The 24,038-nt window shown below is 37.0% G+C and overlaps 1 protein-coding gene across 1 annotated transcript in view; it reads left to right on the forward strand.

The window, feature by feature from the left end:
- The window catches only part of luzp2 (leucine zipper protein 2), a 75,538-nt gene that overhangs the window by 48,831 nt on the left and 2,669 nt on the right, over window positions 1-24,038 (forward strand). The window contains exons 6-11 of the mRNA XM_077713881.1: window positions 6,926-6,988; window positions 12,894-12,956; window positions 15,301-15,375; window positions 16,319-16,486; window positions 18,932-19,036; window positions 21,487-21,561. Coding sequence (XP_077570007.1) covers window positions 6,926-6,988; window positions 12,894-12,956; window positions 15,301-15,375; window positions 16,319-16,486; window positions 18,932-19,036; window positions 21,487-21,561 — 549 coding nt within the window. The remainder of the gene's footprint in view (window positions 1-6,925; window positions 6,989-12,893; window positions 12,957-15,300; window positions 15,376-16,318; window positions 16,487-18,931; window positions 19,037-21,486; window positions 21,562-24,038) is intronic.

A 24,038-nucleotide genomic window follows, 5' to 3' on the forward strand; every position in this document is an offset into this window, starting at 1 on the left:
TTCAACACATACAAATTAGAAGGTTTTGTGTTGGTTGTTTGATATTAAGGAGTGGTTAGTGCATTGGCCTTACAATTCTGGGGTCAAGGGTTTGATCCCAGATTGTTGACGCACAGAATTTAAAATAATAAAGTATTGCTTTGCTATTATTTTGCAGCTCTCTTGTTCAAAGTGAATAGAAGGCATATAATGACTTTGAAAGTTTTTGGGAAAATATTTGACACTGGACTAAGTAGCTATTAGTGAAGGTGTATGGAGGAAATGTCAACGTGAGTGGTATGACATGCGAGATGGCTCGAAATGGAACAAGGATTTTGTTGTCAACATTGGAGAATTAAAGTTATTTCTTTTCATTGCTTTTGAGAAATTGTGCAGTGCATTTTTTTTTCCAGTGACAGTCTATTGACACGTCTTCTTCTTTTTGGGGGTCATCCTTTGTACTCGGGCTGAAGTTAGAAGTTGACTGAATTTTTGATGCCTTTATAATGGGCTTTGGCCAAGATAGCCCGTATGAGATGTGATGAGAGTGCTATCCTCTTTTTTTTCTTGGTTTGTGCTTTATCACTATTTTTTGTTGTTTGCTGTACATTGGGTGCTTTGGGAATTGGGTTGAATACTGCAAATGAGAATGTAGTATTTTCACTACTAATTTTAAGCAGTGGTATGCCCGTAGGCCACCTATTGTTATACTAATTGGTATCATATTTGCAGCAAGTCCCATTTTTACTTTTGCTGAACAGAGAATGATGGTGGAGTGGTTTTTCTACGGTACAGCTTTGAGCAGTGGGACTGCAAGGAGCTTCTCCCTCCAACATGGAACTCAGTAGGCCCCAGAGGAGATTTGAAGAGGAATGAGATATACTGAAAAGAAAAGAACAGTGGCACAAGGGAGATGCATAGATGGGTCAAAAAAACAACAACTGATAAACTCTTGGCTGTCAAAAGACTGGAGTTGCAAGTTTTGCATTCAACTTGTAATGAATGATATCATGCACGCAGTAATTGTACATCTACGATCCCAGCACTCTCCCTGGTAAAATTAGATAATTTCATCCATTTACAGCAGGGGGAAGTGTGCTTTAGTGCACTGTACTTATATTGATTACCGTATCTTCTCACATATCCGCCATATTTGTCGCTCCAAAAAATGATGACTGAATCAAGAGTATGGCTTATATTCGCTCAAATTAGACTTGACATGAACAAAATTGCAAGGTGCCATGGAGGAAACACAATTACTCAAGACAATGCGGCCGATACAGTGATTTATTTCAAAATATAGAACAGATAAGCAGATAAACTGCTAGACAACATTTATTTTGACGTCTATGAATGAAATTCATTGAAAAAAATCGGATCTTGCATAAAATGTAGCTTCAAATTCTCGCTAAGGGTGCCACCACCTTACATAGACATGACAAAATATGGACACATTTCCTGGTTGTATCCTATGTGACTTCATTTTTGAATTTGTCAACGTGCAGGCAACACCCTTTCGGAATGTTCAACCCAGCAGAAAGTCCTTTAGGATCATACGGTATCTAAAAAAAACATGCTTAATTATTTTTCTTAAGATTTTCCCTTCAAAGTAGCACAATTGTACTCCCTATTATGATTATGGAGGTGAAATTGTGAATCAGGTGGCGTCTTATAAAAATTCAACGATGCTAAGCCAATTTTAAGGGTACAACTTACAAGTTAAGGCTAATATGCGAGAAAATTCGGTAACTTGTAGGAGTTTGTGAGGTAGGGTTCTATATTTGATTTTTTGGCTGTATTACTCCCACTGCTCAAGGTATTTGTTAATTTGTATCTTGTTATTTTGCTTCATTGCTATATTGTTAATTTGCCCTGCTGTTTGCAACTAAGTAGGCTTCACAAAGAAGAAACTATCCAAAACAACAAGTGAATAAATACATGTATAGGATAAACAATTGCACAGGCTGCATTGCCAAAAACCTTACAGAATACAAAGTGCACGTTATTTTAACAATGAAATAAATATTGTGCTATAGCTTGTCTGTAATGAAATCTGCAGAGGCAGTGAAACGTCAACGCTGAATAGCAAAAATGTGGTGCACTGCTTAATACTAATATGAAGACATATTAGCTCAGCATGCCAAGGGGCCGATTATATTAAATCTGCAATTCGTTCACCCAGTATTTTAATTCACAGAAAAGACAAATGGGTGTTTCTGTTTTTCAATTTGCATATATTATGCATATTTTATTTCCATTCCCCCATTATTTAATTGGTTAGAGTACATAAAGTAGCCATTCCAGATCCAGCCATTCGTTGTTTTTAGCGCCTACTTAGCTTTATTGTGAAAAAAGTATCCTATAATTCATTGTACAAAGTAATGAATAAGAATCATCAGATCTAGGAAAAATTAAACACGAAAAAAAATTTGGGTATACTTATTTCAACCCAAAAGAGATATTGGTTAAGTTAATCTTTACGGTAGTATTCTGTGATTGACAAATTCATAGCTTCATATTTTACTTTCACTATGCAGACAGTTCACAGGTATACTCGCCTATGTTCTTGATACTGCAAAATGTACTTTATGGGCTGTAGGTAAAGAACCTTGCGCTACAAAATCTTTAGCTTTTATAGACATTTTGTTTGCAGTCAGGGAAACAGCTTTCCAAATCATTCAAATAATGTTGTAGTGTGGAATGGTTTAACATGTCTTTGTACATATAGGTTTACATATTTCTTGGGAAACTTAGTACTAGACTAGCTCAACCCACGATTGACTGACTTTCAACTTTCTCCCTAAGGGTTTGCCGCAGTGAAACAGTCGAATAAAAGAGAGGAAGAGACAGAGAGAGAGAAAGGGAGAGATCAAAGTACTCTTTGCAATGTGTATGAGCTTTACCTGTGTTTTTACTTAGAGCTCATACTCAATTTTTGTCTCTTGTTTTGTACAGATTGAATAAATGAGGTAAAAAAAAATGAGGAAAGAGGTAAAACAGCAAGGTATAATTTGGGTATAAACCTGCTGCTTGGTGCCAGAGTACTTATTGCTCAGGTTAAAACTACTTACTGCTCAATAGAGTCTGACTTAGAATTTTAATGAACTGAAGTATCTATAATTATGCCCCCATGAACACCATACAAATCTTGGCAAAAAAGCTGAGTTTCCGTTTAATATGCCCGGTTATATTAAATGGCAAAATACGGTAAATTGCTCCTATGTATGAGTGTGAGTGTGGATGGTTTTCCATCTCCTCGTGCCCTGCAATCAACTGGCCACTGATTCAGGGTTTGCCCCGCTTCTGGCCCGGAGACAGCTGGGATTGGCTCCAGCACCTCCCTGTGATCCTAATGAGGATAAAGTGGTTCAGAAAATGAGAATATGTCATGACATCTTGTTCCAGAGACATTTTGCTTCGTCAACAAAACATTTTTAGTAGAGAGCCATATCTTTTTGTTTTCTATTATCAATGGAATGCTTGCTTGTACTTGTCTCTGGTTTGTAGTATTGCATCTTCCCTCTTCATCTCTTCCTAGGTTTCAAATTCTATATTTTAAGAGGTTCAATCCATTGTTGCCTTGCATTGTGATTGCCGTTTCAATTCCTATGTCCTTTGGTGGATATATATATAATAATAATAATATAATATATATACATACATATATATAATATATATATATATAAATATATATATATATAAATATATATATATATATATATATATATATATATATATATATATATATATATATATATATATATATATATATATATATATATATATATATATATATATATATATATATATATATATATATATATATATATATATATATATATATATATGTATATATATATATATATATATATATATATATATATATATATATATATATATTTTTTTTTTTTTTTTGTTGCACAAGACTTCTTCACTCAAGTGACCTTTTATTATTCTGCTCAACATATTAATTATTCATGAATGAGATGACATTATAAAACTCACTTGGAAGACCTTGTCAACTTCAATCAGTTGTGTGATGGAGATGTCGAGTCTTTTATTATATATCAAAATCCAGTCTGGACACAAAAACTAAACATTCACTTTATATATGAACACCTTAATTAACAGTGTGCATGGATATTTGATCATGACTGCCAATGTCGCTGTTTGCAAAGATCTCTGTATTACTTCCAGACTGCTGGATTAGAAATCTTAAAATTAATAACAACAACTAAAAGCCTTCAGAATGCAGTTTTATCGTGATTACATCTAAATGGCCGGCCAGTTAACAGAGCTGCTTTATAGTTCAGAAGTCATGAATTTTTAACTAGGATGTTCTTCCAGTGGCAGTTGATTTTTTTCTCCAAGTACTTTGGTTTCCACACATTTAAATACATGCATACAACTACTCCTAATTTGGCTGGCAAACAGTTCAAGATGAATTGTCCAAAATGCTCCACCCCTCTACCTCTAGAGAGGGTTAGCGCTATGCAAAATTGATGGATGGATGAACTGCAAAATGTAACATTTACAATATTTGTCTTACTTGCATTTGCATTATTCTTGGTTATTTCCCTGATGACTGAGAAGTAAATTGTGCAAAAGGAGCTTCATATGTAACCCAGTGTTATATTGGCTCTTGTGAAAAGACAGACAAACATGTGAATAGTAAAAAAAAAAACTCCTTTACTTCTAGGTCCACAGATTAACACTGCTCCGGGACTAACATGTTTGGACATATGCAGCTCAGAGTATTGCATTTTGCATAATGTACTGTGACAGACAGGCTCTAGAGGATCTCATTTTCACTCACAGTATGTCCAGAAGCTTAACTATATTACATTTTGTGACAGCTGCTAGTTGTACATGTCCTCATATGGTGCTCCCTCTGTAGGAATGATAGGAGATGCAACTCTGGGATTGATACTTTGCCAGTTTTGACTCACTGATCACAATACCGATGCGATGCCAGCTCATTATCTCTGTGCATTTGCATACAATAAATGTATATCAAATACAAATGAAAAGTCTCATCCAATACCTCATCATTTTATGTGGCCTGAACTAAAACACCATCAAACACCCAGAATTGGTGGCCAGGCAATCACGGGGCACAAGGAGACAGACAACCATTCACGCTCACACTCGTACCTAGGGGAAATTTAGTGTTCAACCAGTCTACCCCGCATGTCTTTGGGATGTGGGAGGAAACTGGTGTACCTGGAGAAATTTCACACAAAAACCTGCAAATTCAACAAAGTGAAGTAGTTGATGCACTAACCACTAGTCCGCCGGGCCGCCTTTTCTGAATTCAAATGTATTAATTTGATACATAAACAGTGCAATCCCGCTCATTTGCGAAACAGCATTTGCGATTTCACGGATTCTTATGTAGAACATAGTTAATATGTAATCGTTTGAGGTGAATTCTCACTAAATTTTGGGAAAATATTCACCCAGGGCATTATGATTAGTATAATTTTGTTTGTGGGTGGATTACTTTTTGTCCGGGAGAGAACCTGTACTTTATTTTGATTTTTCCCAAGCCTATAGCATGATAACAGGTGTGCATTTCTGGTTGTTGTATGAATGTCAATAAAGGATCATTGCTTTAACTCCTTGCACGCTACAATGTAGGTGTGTTACCAGTGCGCATGGGTTCATTGATTGCATTGCATAACATGGAAACCTCCCTCTAAATACCTTCAAGAGAAGATGCTTGCAGCTAAGATGTCAGCCTGTGCTTTTGGCCACTGTACTGGTATTAGCTGTTCTTCAGGTTCCGACCTGGTAGAAGGTGACAGTTGTATCCCAAATTGGTAGAGGGCCACAGCTAAATACATTGAACCAATTACACATATTTTTCATGTACTTTGACAGAATCTACTGGGTAGAAAAAATTTGGGTCACACGAAAAATATGACAATATCCTTATCTGTTTTAAACACCTCACTCAATGTATACAAATCTCTTTGTATGAACCAATTCTCTTTTATAACTTCATATATTTCTGTTGGGTTTATTCTGTTTTATTATTATAATAGTTATATTAATTCATTTCTTTATTAAATCAATCTCTTTCTTTTCCTTGTATTAATTCATTACTTTGTTAAATCATTCTCTTTCTGTTTTTCAAAAGTCTTAAGGTCACGCCAAGTCATCTTTAACCTAGACAGCCTGTTCCAGGATGGTTATACAAACAATCCACCCAATCTCGGTCCTTGAGATTTGGTGGGCCCTTGGTGACGAGGACAGGGCTATTCGGACAATAACAAGAATATTGTTATCGTTATGTAACCGTACACTTCGGGTTTTTCTGTATGTAACGATTATATGATTATGATTATATTATATGATTCTTAGGTCAAGGAGGTTGTATAATTACTCAAATCTAAATGTTGTTAGGTCTAGTCCCTGTTTTTGTTATTAGTAAAATACCTTGATTGTTATTGTAGTCCCAGATGTTGTTTTTACTCATACGTGATGGAATGATCAACAACTCTGTAACTTGTGACCATAAGAATAGGACGAAAATGTCTATTCGAGGAGACGTTCGGAAGTCGTACGGTGACGCTTGCTGTAACTCTCCCTTCCGGAAGCTGTTTATCTGTTGTATCCATTTCTATTTAATTAAATGTCAATAATTGAATAAGATGTCTTCCTGCAGTTATTGATAATTACGGACGAAGGTAATTATTAATGAACCTGACAATTTCCCATATTTTTGTAGGATTCTATTTCTTTTGTAACCAGCTTGTAAGTGCATACAACAAGAGTGAACTAAGTGCTCTTAAATCTATTCTGACATTGGGAGGCAGTCAAGCACTCACTGTCAGAGTTCTGAGAAAGCAATGCCCACTGACTCATAAAATAACAAAACATGTGAATGAACAGAAACCAACAGACACAAATTTCATCATATCCTTTCTCATCCTTTTCTCAGAACAAGAGCTTGAAGAATAAACTCTTGTCAGGGAACAAGCTTTGTGATGCTCATGCTGAAGAGGTAAGTGCAAGTGCAATCCGAGGACAAAGAAACATAAGACATGCAAGTCAGGGTTATGCTGAATGAAATGTAATTACATTTAATGAACAATTGGTTTGGGGAAACCAAATAGGTTTTGTTGGGTAAATGTCCAAAAGTATATCTTGACATTTGAAAACTTAAACTATCTAATTGCATCTTAGGTATTTTTTTAAGGATGAGTGCTATCTGTTAGTACAGGCACACTTTGGTAAACCTCTACTTTAAACAAACACACCTGAATATGCTGGTGAAAACACCTATTAGCCTCTTTTACAAAATACACTCTCAAGTAGAGCACAGCTAAATCACATCCAACAAAGCTTTTCCAAGTCTTAATCACATTTGTAAACGTGATGATCCGGCTGAGGCCCTGAAGAAAAAGCTGGAAGGAAAACAAAGACCGAAAGTCCTCAATTTAAGATGACAGTTTGTCAGTCAATGATTGCCTAGTAAGGGACAATAATTTAAATTACTTTCTTCTACAGAGCAATGCTGTTTTTTTTGTGGAATGTTCAACAATTTTGAGTATATTAAGGTCACACAATTGACAAATGGTTTTAACATCAGACCCACAGGCTGGGCGCCTTGCATTTTGGGTTTTCTCCCAGCACTCCAGTTTTCACTTACATGCCAAAATGTGTATTTGTAACTCCTAAATGTCTCGCAACAAGTTCAGGGTGTAGCCTCTGTGGAATCAACTGCAACACATTGATAATTAGGTGGATGAGTGGATTGATGTAAATGTTAGGTCAAAGTATTCAATAGCATTGGGATTTACATTTAATCAAAAATGCTCATTCCCAATGCAATTATTCTTAATACTGTTGGACCTTTTGCATCCCTTCTATCTCAATCCTCATGAACTTTTATTGACTTATGTTTTCAACCAGTGGTTCCCTTTCAGTCAAAAGTCTTTGGGACATTTCTTTCATGGCAACCAAACAGAATAGTTAAAAAAAAAAGAAGTAGACAAAAATCATGCATTTTATGCAGTGTGATACCTGTGAATGCGTATTTTTTATTGTTTGTAGACCCCACAAGTTTTAGTTCTCTACAAGGCTTCAAGACATTGCTTTTGCTTACTATGCTAAGATGTATTTTAGGAGAAAAATCCCCCAATAACATTGGCTAAGATAAAGAAACAAAACAATAAAGACAGAGCTATTGATAAAATCTTAAATTATGGCTTTGAAATCAGGGCCAAGAGCTAAAATTAGGCTAAATTTTCTTTTTTTTAGAAGGCCTTAGATAAACTTTTAAAGCACTATCTTTGTTAAATGCAGTAATCCTGCAGTATATTTAGATGGTCCAAGTGATTAGTAACTGGATTCCAGTGGCGGTCCTTGCATTTCCTAGTTACGCTTTCAGGCTAGACGCGGGGGACACCCTGAATCGGTGGCCAGCCGATCACAGGGCACATGGAGACGGACAACCATGCACATTGACACCCATGCCTTGGGGCAATTTAGAGTGTCCAATAAACCTACCATGCATGATTTTGGAATGTGGGAGGAAACCGGAGTACCCGGAGTAAACCCACCCAGGCTCAGGGAGACCATGGAAACTCCACACAGGTGGATCGACCTGGATTTGAACCTAGGACCCCATAGGCTCATGCGCAAACCACTCATAAGCCAGGCCACGCTCTGCTACTTTAGATTATCTTATTTGTAATTTGAATAAACTAAGACTCTTTGACTTCTAAGTGAATAATGTAGCACAGGGAAGCAGTTGTTAACATGTTAACAAGAAAATCGGCTTAGGTACTCACAATAAAGAAGAATGCATTCTCAAACGGCAAGAAATTAGAGTGAAGAGCAGAGTAGAGTAAAGTAAAGTAAATTACAGTTTGAATTTATTTGTTTGCACTAAGCAAGACTTGTATAATGTGTGTATTCCAAATTATAGTCAAATGCTTCCTTTAATCACAAAAAGAAGTTCACTTAACTGTGAATTAACAGATGTTAGGTCATTTCAAAAATACCATCTAACCTTTTGGATACATCATGAAATCCTCAAGGGAAACATCTGACGTTGATGAAGTCAATAAAAGTGTGAGTCATGCAGCCCTCTGAGGGGAAGGGATGGCTAACAGGTTTTAGATCTGCCATTTAATCAGTTGATTTTTTTTCTTATCTGTTAGAGCATGGATCTGTTTGTTTGTACGCTTTCATTTTTGGGGAAATATACTCTGTCGTTGCTGTATAGTCCTTCTTATTATAGATGGTGCTAGGTTCATATATGTCATCTTCATCACCACAACAATAGGCCAATAAAACACTCATTTTCATCATCAGGGGTATAGCTTGGGCAATATTTATTTTTAAAAATCTGTTTTGGTGCCATTGCTTGTGCCTGAACAGGATTTAATAAATGGAAAATCTCTTAAAGCATCGTAAGTCAATAGATCCTGCTGGGAAAAGAAGGTTAATACGCTCAACAGCTGTGCCCATAGTAAGAAATGCTAAAAAAAGATTCTCCTTGGGAACCAAAGAGATATGTAACCAGATTTTGACGATGATTCTGATTGTAAAGTAATTAATGATTCAAACTCCAATGTGTTCTGAAAAAAATCACTGAATGAAAAGAGTGTGTTTTTACATAAGGTAAGGGCTTCATTTTAAGATTGATAGTCATTTTTTTCTATTCCTAGCTTCTGTCCTAACACCTTGATAAAATTGCCTCTGTAATAGCAAATTCGCCAAACACTTATGAGTGATTAATTGCTCTTTCTCCACAACCTTCATGAACATAACATCGTTTTACAGACAAATTTACATTAACCCTAGAGTTCATCTTCACACCAGAACAAAAGAAAATCAGTGAAACCTTAGGCAGTTAAGATCACATCTGTTATGGTCATGCTACACAATAATTGATACTCAGGCACTGTCTTAACATATATAATAGCTTCAAAACTAACTTTAGGAACAAATTGCTCCAAGATGGTCTGTATAATGTTTTTTTCATGTCAAGATAGTCGGCTAAGTAGAGAGACATAATTATTGCCTATGCATCAAAATCCCAAATACCAAATAGTTTCACCTGAAAAAATCTTGCAATACAATTAGTTTTGAGGACAAGTGTGTATGAATGTGAGCTTCTATAAAAACACTTTTGACTTTGTGATGGCATAGCTCACAGATGTTAAACCCAAACTCTCTTAATCTAAATCCAATTAAGAATCTTTGCCAACCTCTCAAAATTGCTCCTCACAAATTCTTTCCATATCATCTGATTGTGCTTGGTTTTGTTGCAAAGACTCGGCAAAAAATTTGATCTCCAGATGTGAAAAAATAGTAGTGACATATCCTGCAAAAAGTGATCTCGTAAAATTTTGGCTGAACTAAATACTTTGTTTTGCATGCCACTATGTTGCTCTTTGTTATGGTTGGTTTTGTTATACCCTTCCTCTTGTAACCAGCTGTGTATACTTTGTGATCAACCCTTGTCTTTCTATTTAAAGCCCATGTATTTGTTAGTCATTGTCGGATCGTCTGCTTTGTTTATACTGTGACACTTTTCCATGCCAAGTTCCTCGTTACCCCACCTCTTTCACGTCAGGTTTAATTTTTGTTATGATTTCTATGTCATTGTTATTTTCTAAAGAACCTGCCTTAAGTAAATCAAGTTTTGTGAAGCACTCCATTCCTCTCCTCCATTGCCTGCCTCACTGCATTTGGGTACAACCACATTCCACGACCGAGCCAATTGTGACACTCTTTAACATGAAGCTCCAACACAATATATTTGTTTGTGGTTATGACATGATAAAATGTAGAACTTTGCAACTTTTGCAAGCCACTGTAGAATACTGCCATCACGATACATCATGTTTGGCATAGCCTTGGCTAAACAAGTGGTCGCCATGATTTATTGAGTCAACTAATAGGCCCATGCTTTGATAATACAAAGAATGCAGCATATTGAAATACACAAGCCCTTGCTTTCCTTTTTTCACTTCCCTTCGCAGTGCTGCAGCTTCTTTAAATTATTCTTGCCATGTCGCAGAACAGGTCCAGATAAAATCAATGTGTTATTAATTAAGTTATTTCTTTGACCCAGGCTACAGCACAACAAATTAGCATTCATGGCTTTGAAAGTCTATTCTCATTAGCTGTGCTTCTTATGAACATCCCTTTATTTAGGATCTTCACATGCACAGACGATGTGCTGTGAGTATCTTAGTACATTGAATATGTATCACCCAAGCAATAACAAAAGAGATTGTCAACTTTCTTAAGAACAGAAACATCACTGGATTGTATTTATTATTCCGTTTACGATAAGAGACAACATTATGTTTTAACTGACCGTGTCCAAGACACTGATGTAGACAGGGAATATTAAGAGATGGAAAGGCATTGGGAACATGATAAGGAGAAAGTTGAGATTCACATAAGAGGGTTATATATATAAGATTAAAAGGAAATGAAAACCAACAATTCAATCATTTAGAGTACATACTGTGCATTGATTCTCCTCCCAAAAATTACTATTTCTTTTGCTTGCTCATTTTTTTTGTTTATGTTACTTTCACATTTAGAATTTATGACGTTATATGTCTCACATATGTACTACATTAAAAAGAAAACGATAAACCAAATCAAACATTTACCAGGCTAATTTAATTTAAGAAATTATTATTAAAAAATTGCGCTGTGACTGACCAAGTAGAGTACTCTACCTTTGGCCTGAAGTTAGCAGGGATAGGCTCCAAGCATCCCTGCAACCCTTACGAGGATGCAGGGTACGGAACATGAATCAATGTATGAATTATTGAAAATTGTTGCCATATATGTTGACATTACATAGATCATACTAGTTTGAAGGTTTACATTGAACACGTTTTAATTGCCTTTTATCGTCCGATCAGTCATTTTGGAAATCATCATTGTTAGATGCCCAGGAAAAAAAGAAAAAAAGGTTTTACTTTCAAACATTTCAAAAGGTTGTTCGATGTGTACAAACAAGCTGCAACAGGCAAACTGGATGTCCATGATCAAATGTGAAGAACAAGAACCCCCTTTGTGTGAACTTTGTGCTAATGTTAACAATGGTGTAGGGTAAAGGCACAGATGAAAGAACATTGTAGACATCACAGATTTTCAGAATATTAGCAACGGACCTGCAGAAATTGTGAAAGCTAGGTAGGTGGATTCCCAGACAACTCACATTTGAACACAGTGAGTCGCATTCGGTCTTTCCAAAGCTCTATTTGTTCTTTCCCTGTTGCAGCTCATTAGTGGATAATTCACTTCATTAGCTGTAAAGAGTCCGAAACTGTGTTTGTGTGTGCCGATCCACTTAGTGGCCTAAATAAACAAGATGGACCCAAGGCAAAATAGTCTTGGAATGTTTTGTAGCCAAAAGCTTCTCTTTCTAAATGAGAACCTTGGGTCTCTGCTTATTTCAAAGGTTGCTTCTTAGTATGTCAAACACGGATTTTAATATGGCCTGGCAACGCTACATGAGCTGTGGAGAAAAATTGGCCTCAGCAGCAGCCAGTCTGTTATGTTGGAAGTGGTTGCAAATTACAGGTCGACATTTGGATGTGTTGCTTACTGATTACAGACAGCAGCCTGTTATCACCAAAGCACCTTCATACGTGAGGTGGTGGCAGCACTTTGGTGCGGGTGATAATGTGGCGGCTGGCATGAAGATGCCGCATGGCTGCATCAGTGTTTGGGTTGTCTATGCAGTTCACTGGAGGGGAAATTTGATATTTTCCTTCTGACTGTGAGGCAGTTCTTTTAGCTTGAGCTTTTACCCTGGGAACACTCACAAAGGAACCTTCTACTGCAATCTGCCAGAATCCTTCTATGTGATCTAAAACCTATTTCAAAATTTCAGCTAACACTTATTTTTTTATTTTCTCTTGCAGTCCAAAAAAATCCAAGCTCAACTGAAAGAACTACGATATGGGAAAAAGGATTTAATTTTTAAGGTAAGTGCTTATTGAAGGCTGGTTATCTTTTAAACCAGCTCCAAAACGGAGAAGCCCTCGAGACTACTATGGAAAGATCGTTTCAATCCAAAATTTGGCACCAATTAAGAAATATTTTCCAGGAAGAAAGTCACTTCCATAGTTCATTGGTGAGACCAGGCATTGGGTTAAAACAAAAAAGATCACATTAAAAAAAAGGGCTAATCGATCAAAACTAAGATTTTAGCATTACAGTGTTGATGTTAAAAGTGTGCCACAGATAAAAAGATTTGGGAATCGCTGCAACAGATTTGTTGCTTAATGTCCCAATTATTTTCAAGAAAACTTGGAGAGTATTTGGTCATAAATGTGATTCACTCTACTCAAAAACCCATCAATTATACTATTCTATTTCTGACTTATTATTCGAGGGGGATGCCGGTAGGATTTTACCCAAGAGCTTTCTTTTGAGGCTTTGCTGTATTCCCTATAAGAAATGATTGAACGCCTAGCAGGGGATAACAGAGCAGATGAGACGAGAATGCAGTGAACAGTCGCTGAAGATCGGAAATGTCATCAGCCTCATGGGGGGTGTCAGTCAAGGTACCATGCCTGTGAGGAAATTGAATTGGTAATAACAGCTGTTGTAGCGGAGCAAGAATATTTTTTTTCTGGTGAGAGTAAACAAAAATTACAACCACCTCACCGGAGTACCCGGACAAAACCCACACAGCCGCAGCGATAACATGCAAACTCAGGAGGGTCGATTTCTAGCTGGGCTCGAACCCTCAATCTTAGAACAGTAAGGCCAATGCACTGACCACTGGGCCGTTGAACTGTATGCACAATAACATTTACAATAATTATTAATACAGTTACAACAAAGTGTCACATTATAGGACAACCCACTGTAGCAGCTGTATTCCCCTCACGGCAGTACACCCTAAACACCATTCAGGTTTCCATTCATTGCTTACATGGAGGGTTTGTTCTGTTATTATATACTGTAACATCCCTTTGGAAGAATGACCCTCCATCATTGTGCAAGGCAGGAGAGTCTATCTTTCCCTGTCCCTATTCAGTCGTACGGCGCGGCTGTTCTTCCTCTGGCTTTTAGAAGTGAAAGACTGGTGTCCTGATGTAGTCACGTGTCTCACCTCGCAAAATGGGTTGTGCCCTGCTGACACCACACCTACATAATGGACTGACACTTAAATATGGAGCTTTGAGTCAGTAGCCCTGAAAGTCACCATTTCTGGGTCAGTCCATATGCTTGCATTCCTCACAGTGCTATCTACTGATGATGCACGATCAATGGGTGTAATGGTGCTCTATCATACAACTCATAACATGAATGCTTCCAAGCACACATGTGTTAATCTTTAGAAGTAATACAGAGAGCAGACAGTAGATATCTATACTTCATATCCAATCCAACCTGGACTCATTATCTATTTATTTGTGTATTTTGCTGAGCTACATTTCATTCCCATCTAATATGTTGTGATCAAATGCAAACACATTCAGAGTATGTATTTTTTTCCCGTCCCATCACATTTAAACTATCCTTTACCAATATTCTGATAGAAATAATATTAGGCTCCTTTTTTATAGTTATCATCAGTAATGTAGAAATCAAATTAATATCAACGTATGTAGAAGTATAGTATTTAAATATTCTACATTGATATGAACCCTCACAGAAAGATAAAGAAATGTTTCATACATGCCATAGCTTTGTATTTCATGGTAAAATATGTTATAACATACCACCTAACGGGGTAGTGGTTCACTGCCTGACTTTGGCGCGGGCAGGCACAGGCTCGATACCCACTGGTGGCGGTACGATTGAGTGCGAATGGTCATCTGTCTCTCTTTTATTTGTTTAATAAAATAATTAATTAAACACTAATTTTTTTTCGGCGAACTGTCTGTCGGCGAAACGTCTTTCGGCAAAACGTCTTTCGCCCAATCATCCAAGTACCACGGCTGACTGGAGGCCAGTCTAGAGTGTAGTCTGCCTTTCCCCAAAAGTCACCTTGGATAGGTTCCAGCAACCTTTACCTGCAATGCTTTTTAAAGGGATGGACAAATCAGTAAATTGCATGTGCTTCTTTCAAACTTGTAAAATGTCCAGTTTTAAACAGGCAGTAAAAGAACAGTCACAAAACTGTCTCAAAGCAGACCACCTTGGCGAGTTTTAATTTGATATAATCTCCTTGCAAATTATCAAAATTATTTCAATCATAATGGAAAATCCATTAATAATGAGACTCATTTGGCTCTTCTTTTAATGGGCTTTTGTGTGGAATGAATGACCCTTGTACTAAAGTGGTCATTTGAATTCAAGCCATTTTCTCTGTAGGGGCAGCAACTAATGGATTTGGAACACAAGTTAACAATGGCTAAAGAAGAATTAGAGAAGACTGCACTCGACAAGGTGAGTACTTTACATTCTTTATTCAGGCTCCTTTACTGCAAGACTCTCCAAAATCTTTGTTCAAGAGTTCCCACTTTTCACTTCAGGATATCCTTGACAGCATATCTGTGCAGTTATTTCAAAATACATTGGATGAAAAAACATCAGGTATCAGAAAATAAGTCTAATCTCTGTAATAAATTAGGGTCAAATGAATGTGGTGAAGAAAACATGGAGATTTCTGCATCCATTTCTGTTATTGTCGACTGCACCTCGACACATAGAAATAATCAGATGTAATGGCATTGAGCAATGAAGAGAGAAGCGATTTATGAGCATCATATTCTTATGATGGAAGAACTACTGTACTTTTTCTCAACAACATATCAGGCCACTAGCCAATATTATTTATTTAGATAATGCATTGACAGCATACACAAGGCAATTTTATTCCTCCATCCATTTTTATTTCAATTACCGACCAACCTATACACTCGTAAATCTGACCAAGTCAATCGACCCTTCTGCTAAATGTTAACATGAAATAAAAACTGTGTTAGAACTACTTCCCCCCAAAAAACATGCTTTAATATTTTTGGAAATATTAATGAAGTGCAATCTTATCTCATTTAAAGAAAATGGTAAGCTTTGTTGTTACTTTCCAAACGTTTTTTTATACTGGGATTTCTTGTCCAAACTAACAACTAAACATTACAGCTAATTGGAAAAACCCATTTTGAAGAAGCCTGAAAGGTTTACATTGCTGTCAAAACCCATTAATAGAGCAAACGTTGATACACACCCTGCCACTTTATTGTGCAACACACATTTTAAAGCCGATTTGTGAATGTTTTGAAGTAAATTAGTAGCTTGGCATCTTTAAAAAAAATACACCAATCAATGTATAAATGGCGAGAGATGATTTTTTAAATTTATTTTTATGAATAATCTCTTTTGGCTCCAGGAGTCTCAACTGAAGGCACTAAAGGACACCGTTCACATCTGCTTCTCAGCTGTCCTCCACAACCAGCCCAGCGGCAGCCACAGATTTGCCACAACTCCTTCCCATATGTACAGATACTCGTCACTCATCAACAGCTCCAGGGTCACCTTTCAACAGCCACATGCCAAGGTAAATCAATATTTTGCTTAGTGTCATTTATTTAATCCATATTAGAAAGAAAAACGTTTGTTGTCAATTTTGTCCACTAACCTCTCCGTAAAGAGCTCATGAAAAGGGATTCTCGGCAATCCTTGAACTAAAAGAACTGTCATGAAGATGCCAATGTCCTAGAATTATTTTCATTTAGGAATTGATGGTTCTACTTTAATTGCTTTAGAAAGTAAAATCACTGTAACTTGTTTTAGTCTACTAACCACATGCACTCCCATCTTATTTTCTACAAGCAGGAAGTTATAAAATGTAAAACACCATTTAAAAAGAAATACATTTATGAACAAGGATTTAAACCAGAGGAAAAAAGCAGAAGCGGATTCGGAAATAACAAATCCGGTTTATGGATTTGCTCAAAGAAAGGTCTGCACGCTGTTTTGTTCTACATAAAACCACCAACTAGTTCAAATATTTTGATCAGACACAATGACGGCAACATGATTGTGCTGGCTAACGACTTACTGTATTACTCATTTTTGAATGTTTACTACAGAAGTCACGGGTGAATATTTACAGAGCATCACAGTACAATTGCTATGTGTACTAGCCCTGCACCAAGCAATCATGTCAATCCAAAACAGAGATTGTGTTCGAACTGATTTCTGAAAAGCAGTCACTGCAGACACTTTGAAATCATCTGGTAGACCACAAGCACTGCTGTGCCTTATCTGTCATGATTCTGGTGAGCAATTCCTTTCTTTAAGGGGCTTTTCTCTCGTCAAAGCAGTCTCAATTTGCGTTGCATCTTTTAAGTGTGTGCCTCAGAGATTTGACATGCTGGCAAGATGTTTTTCTCCCCCATCAAAATCTTTCTTATGATGTCTCAGTTTCCCGAACATCTCTTCCACTGTTGGTGGCCTGGTGAAAAGTAAATGCTTTTCTGCTCACATTTAAACAGTCCAATTTGGTTTATATTCATTCTTTCATTCTTTCATTCTTTCATTCTTTCATTCTTTCATTCTTTCATTCTTTCATTCTTTCATTCTTTCATTCTTTCATTCTTTCATTCTTTCATTCTTTCATTCTTTCATTCTTTCATTCTTTCATTCTTTCATTCTTTCATTCTTTCATTCTTTCATTCTTTCATTCATTCATTTTCTTAGCAACTTATCCTACGAACAATGCACAATAGCCTCTTTTGCATTTGCATTAAAAATAGCTGCAATTTAGTTGTCGGGTAAGATTCTAGCTCTATTATCACCATTATCTCCTTTCAGCGCTGTACACTTTGACTGGCTGTCTGATAAATCTGAGTCAGCCCTCGCTGTAAAGATTACTAGGGTGCTCCATCTGTCCACTCTGTCTGCTTCTATGGAGGCGCGCCAGATCACATTGAAATCTCTGCCAAATTGTTCTAAAATTACATGTTTAGAACAGCACATAATTGTACTCCTTGTTCAAAAGGACCAAAATGGTTCACAACTATATTTGGTAGCAATAGAACTGAATTGGCTTCCGGTGATTGAGTGGGTTGCACGTTGGGCTCACATTTCTGAGATCGAGGGTTTGATCCCAGGTTTGGACCTTCCTCTGTGGAGTTTCCCAAGGCTTGCCTGGGTTTTCTCTGGATACTCTGGTTTCCTCCCACATCCCAAAAACATGCATGGTAGGCTGGCATGTGTGAGCATGAATGGTTGGAAGTCTCATTGTGCCCTGAGATTGATTGGCTGGCCACAAATTCAGGTTGGGGTGGCGCCCATAGATGGCTGGGATAGGCTCCAGCACCCCTTCAACCCTTGTGAGGACAAGCGGTACGGATGATATAAGTATGTATATTTCTACCTTGTGATTTTCTGTATTCTGAACAGCACAATCATTAAAAATTAATAATATACAAGCAAAAAAAAGAAAAAAATGAAACACCTGATGGACACTTGGAATAAAAAGAATGATTTTAAAAAGCAAATAAATACCACAAAAATACACTTGTCATAACGCCACCAGATGTTGGGATGGCCAAGGTATTTTTTTTCTAGGAGCTTACCTAAAACACAACTGTTGGAGCAACATTTCCTTGCAGATTGGCCACACAGCATTTAGTGTACTGGCTCTTATGACTAACATGGCACCTCCTGTCTTGTGTAGTAAGAACAAGAGAAGACTCACAAGCAATATTGTTCATTGAAACGGCGCCAGGAACAACTGCATTCTATTCAATACTGCACTCAACTTTAAGCGGCTTTCACAAAGTCTAAACATACAAAGAAAGAACATTGAAATTTAGTTAAGTGGATTCCTTATCTTGTATGTAGTACTACATAATTCATTTATGTATGCAAGTTTATAGTGAAGCGCCTCTGCTCTTGTTTTATCTCTGAAAAGGCATTTGGTTGATTGAATTTTGTTAACCGGTCATGTAATTATTTTCAAGCCACAGCTAAAATGTTGTTTTTCCCCTGACAGGATATTGCTAAAGTTCAGAGACATGCCACAACCAGCAAACTCCCAATGAATATTGGCGAAATAAGGAGAGAAAAGGGTGGCGTTAAAAAGTGCCAGATGGAGGAGGTGAGCCTTAACAGTAATTAAACAACGATGCAACCAACCTAAGGGCTTCAAGCCACCAGCATCCATATAAAGCCGTTACCAGCTTCTAAAAATACAGCTTGTCTCAATTGTTGTGCGAAAGAGTGGAATAACGTAGTGAATTGCATGGCAAACCTCACACTCTCTTTTTGTCTATCTCTGTCTATATGTATATATGTACGTATATGTATGTATGTACTTTCCCTCTTCAAAGTTCTATATATAACACGCTTATGTGTGCAATGTGGGGACATATTCTATAACCTCTGACAACTGACATCTTGATAACAGTGCACCATAGCTAGCAGGATATTTAAAAGAATTCTTATCACTGCCAAAAATGAAAAACACCAGTAATATCCATGACGTTATGACATGGCACATCCTTAGTTCAAGGTCAGTTTTAAACATTTTTGGCCAGTGTTTGCCTTCTCTAGCTCCCTATGGCCCAGCAGAATGAGCTCTTAGAGATAATGAACGGATGGAAGGAATACTTGCATTAGGGTATAATTTAAAAATTGACACTTACTGCATAAATGCTCTTGACTCTCAACTATACTCCTCTGGTTTCCAAATAGTTCTGCTGAAATGATTCATTTGAAAAGAAAACTGCTGCAGAGTGCTATGCTGAATAGAAAATGAATAAAAAGAGTATGGAAGCTGATATTGCGAGTGAGAAGAGATAGTCAGTAATTGACATTCTCCATTCAAATTACCAATAATCTGATGCCATCCTATCTTTGACAAGCTTCTCTAGGATTCAAGCAACTGTGACATTCCAACTATCAAACAGTAACTCAATGAATTCTTTAGAATTGTGGAAACTAAAAGAATTTATGAGACCATAAAAATTCTTGGCAAGAGACTCAAGAAATTAGGGTAAGAGATAGATAGACATAGGTGATAGTTGAACATGGTGGAATGTCCAAGAGGAAATTATTATTTCCGAACAATGTTTTTAGGGCAATCTGGTCCTCGAGGAGGTGATAATTGACCATGGTGGAATGTCCAAGAGAATATTATTATTTGCAAACAATGTTTTTAGGGCAATCCGGTCCTCGAGTGCTGCTGTGGGTGCAGGTTTTTGTTCCAACCGATCCAACAAACACAGTTTAACCAATGAGGTTTGTGCTGGTTTAGGGCATCCACACGTTACCATGGTTCATTCTTTTCTTGCATGAAGAGATGTTTAGGATCAGTATTTACCAGCCACTGTGGCGTGTCACACTAGTGTGCAATGAAGTATGGTCAAGTGTGCCATGGGAAATTAACTGCCAAGAAGTCATCAATTTGTAATATTCTGAGAGAAAAATTATAATATTAGGAATTAAAACTGAAATATGATGAACACTTAATCCATATTGTAATATTACATGAATCAAATTGTAATATTACAAGATTTAAATAGTTTTGTTGCTTATTTTTACTGTAACATGAATTTGTGGTTGTATGGTTCCTCGGGTTCAACTTTTGAAGGTTGGTGTGAAAGATTTTATATTGAAATATTTTTTGTGTTTCTTTAATTTCTGTCGATTAATATGGTATTTATATTGTAAATATAAAATCAGTTTAGTCAATGCTTTATAGGTGACAGAGTTTTAAATTTGAATATTTTAAGTGTGTGGGGTGCCTTAAGATTTTTGCAATTCTACAAAGTCTGTTGCAGCTCAAAATTGTTGGGAAACACTGTTTTAGATCATCTTACAATGTTCTAAAATCTTGGATATGTCCCTGAAGCCCAAGCACATTTTATATTTAGGCAGTTTCACTTCTTTGGACAATTTACTATTAAGGTATGATAAATTAGTTTTAGGAGCTTGTTTTTCTAAAGGACCTGATTTACATTCAGACTCAACCAACCACAGCACTACGACTATATAAAGATATCATGCGCACGAAGCTGATGTATTTTTATTATTCTTTCCTTTTTCGGGGAGTGGATGAAGGTACTTTATTGGTTCCAATTATACTGTACAAGCTGCCATAATCGGCCCGGCGGATGAGTAGTTAGCATGTCAGCGTCACAGAGTTTGCGTGTTCTCTGCGTGGGTTTTCTCTGGGTACTCCAGTTTCCTCCCACATTCCAAAGACTTTCATGGCAGGCTGATTGGACACTCTAAATTGACCCTAGGTATGGGTGTGAATGTGCATGGTTGTCTGTCTCCTTGTGCCCTGCGATCGGCTGGCCCAGAGTCATCTAGGATAGGCTCCAGCACCCCCCGTGACACTAGTGAGGATAAAGCGGTTCAGAAAATGAGATGAGAGATAAGACAATAATCTTGTTGTAGACTTCAACAGATAAACCTGATATCTTTCTTCTGTTTTCTTATGTGTGTCTCAAACACTCGCACACATTTTGTAGTTCAAAAAAACAAGCCAGATTACTATCATGTGTGTTGACACTTTTTTTCTTCTTCTTCCTCCTCCAATAGACTGGAAGTGAATGCTTTCAGAATCCGACAAGGGAATTAGCTGCAGTAGCAAAAACACAACCAGAACCACATCAGGTGAGTTGAAGCAAAAAAATGCTCCAAATGAAAGATGTTATTAATAAACACGTTTTCAGAGCACAAAAATTGGATTTCACGGATTACAGACATGGTTTAAATGAGCTTTTTAGCATTAATTATATACGGCACACCCACCTTAGGAAGAGATGTTACTTGGGTCAGAGACGCTAGAGTGTTAAATGAGGCAACTTTCAAAGTTTCCAAGCATTTTTAAAAACATGTACTACAGCTTTCACATAATAGCTCAAAACATGAAAAAGAGGGGCATTACATTTATTTTCATGCAGAGTTCCAATCTCTGCACACAAAAAATGAACACACTGGCTCCAATGAGTTTTAAAGTCCCTCTGCCACCTCAGGGGGTACCTCACCAAATTAAATAGACTGGACTCCCCTGAGCCACAAAAGATAGAATTTTGAACCTAAAATGAACCTAAAAGAGGAATGTACGGATATGGCAGAGGGTATACGACTCAATGGAAAATAATAGTTGAGATTTGTTTTGTTTATCATGCGACGAGTCGGAATACGGTATTGAAAATAGGTCAGAGGAGGAATTGAGTCCAGAAAAACATGATTCCAAGTGGATTTTACAATACACGTACACTGATAATATAGCCTTTGCAAATGTTTGCAACACATTTTTTTTTTTGGCATCACAGGCCAGGACTAAACCTTCATTGTTTTTGTTCCAATATCTTTCATTGCTGACCATCATTTGCCTATTGGTCAAAGCAATTTTCAGTTAAATGTTTTGATAAAAAAAAAACGATTACATTCTGGTTGGTTAATTCTATGAATTCAATCCATTCAGCTCACAAATTGGTCAGAAAATATGCATGGGGTTTTCTCCGGGTACTCCAATTTCCTCCCACATTCCAAAAACATACATGGTAGGCTGATTGGACACTGTAAACTGCCCCTAGGTATGAGAGTGAGCGTGAATGGTCGTTTGTCTCCTTGTGCCCTGCAATTGGCTGGCCACCAATTCAGGGTGTTTCCTGCCTGACTCTAATGTGGATAAAGCAGTCCATAAATGAAAATGTATATGTACATTCAGCATTGATACTCAATAGTAATAATGACCATTGATTGATTTATTATGAAAACCCGGGAAGGAGGTAGGAGAGGTAACAGTTCAAGATTAGTACTATAAAGTTAAACTAGTATTTATTTATTGCAACAATACAGCCAGCAAACTTGTCCTGTCTCTATCTTTTCTTTCTGTGCCGCATCGTAACAGCATTAATTGTGAGGTAAACAGTTTGATTAGTAGTGATTTGCATTTGGGTCTCAGTGGGTGAGCCTGCATCACTATGTCCAATATTCCTGTCACATTGCTACCTTCATTATGTGTTCTCATGTTCACTCAGAAATTCAGTGTTGCCTCAACTGTCGTGCAAATATTTTATGAAACAAAATTGTAGCCTGGAAATCAGAAAAGTAGAGCAGCATCTGATGGTCTGTTCATTATAATGTGTCCTTTCCTTTTTCACTTATGGCTTCCAGCTGGCTGATCACAAGAGTTCCCTCTCACTAATTTTGGCTTTGACATCAACCGTTTCATAGCTTACTAAAGTCACACCAAATAGTTTCGGAAGATTTTGCCAAATATCAGCAAAATTAAAGAATAACAGCACATTTCCAAAGTAAATACAGGTAAAACCATTGCAATAGTTTGTGAATTAGAATCCCCCAGCGTGCTAAATGGCTTTTTAAAATTTGAATGCTTTTGTGCATTGGAGTTATTCTGCCTTCTTTTGTGTATTTGGTTTCATTTTGTTTTTAACATGAGTGAGAATATTGTTCTTTTCAAAAAGTCACTCTGACTGATATCTGTGTAATTCTGTTAATTTCTTTAACAATTCTGTTGATTAATTGCGTTAAAATCATAATCAGAGTAAAACGGAATATATATGAAAAATTGAATCTTTTGAACTTGTTCATGTTTTTATTGATATGATGTTCTCAATTGTCATACCATGTATAGCTACTTTTTATCCTTTAACAGGCAATTAATCAAAACATATTGTACCATTTTACTCTGATTTTCTTTTATATTTATTTATTTTTTATTAAATCTGGTCTAGGTGGCCCTGTGGCCAAATGGTTAGCATAGTGAGAATTCGATCCCAGGTTGGTCCGCACTGTGTAGAGTTTGCATGTTCTCTCGGGGCTTGCATGGTTTTTGGGTACTTTCAAAGTTTTTCCCCACACCTCCCAAAAACATGCAGGGGCTAGACTGCTTGAACACTAAATTCCCCCAATTTCCCATCGGTATGGATGTGAGCGTGAATGTTTGTCCGTCTCCCTGTGCCTTGTGATTGGCTGGCCACCAATTGAGGGTGTCCCCCGCCTCGTGCCCAAAGTAAGCTGTTCGATTCTCCAGCACCCACCGCGACCCTTGTGAGGATAAGCGCTTCAGAAAATGATTTAAATTAAATAATAATTTAAGTCCATTTTGCCTGCAAGTA

Source organism: Stigmatopora nigra, chromosome 3 (assembly GCF_051989575.1).
Source record: "Stigmatopora nigra isolate UIUO_SnigA chromosome 3, RoL_Snig_1.1, whole genome shotgun sequence".
Taxonomy (NCBI): domain Eukaryota; kingdom Metazoa; phylum Chordata; class Actinopteri; order Syngnathiformes; family Syngnathidae; genus Stigmatopora; species Stigmatopora nigra.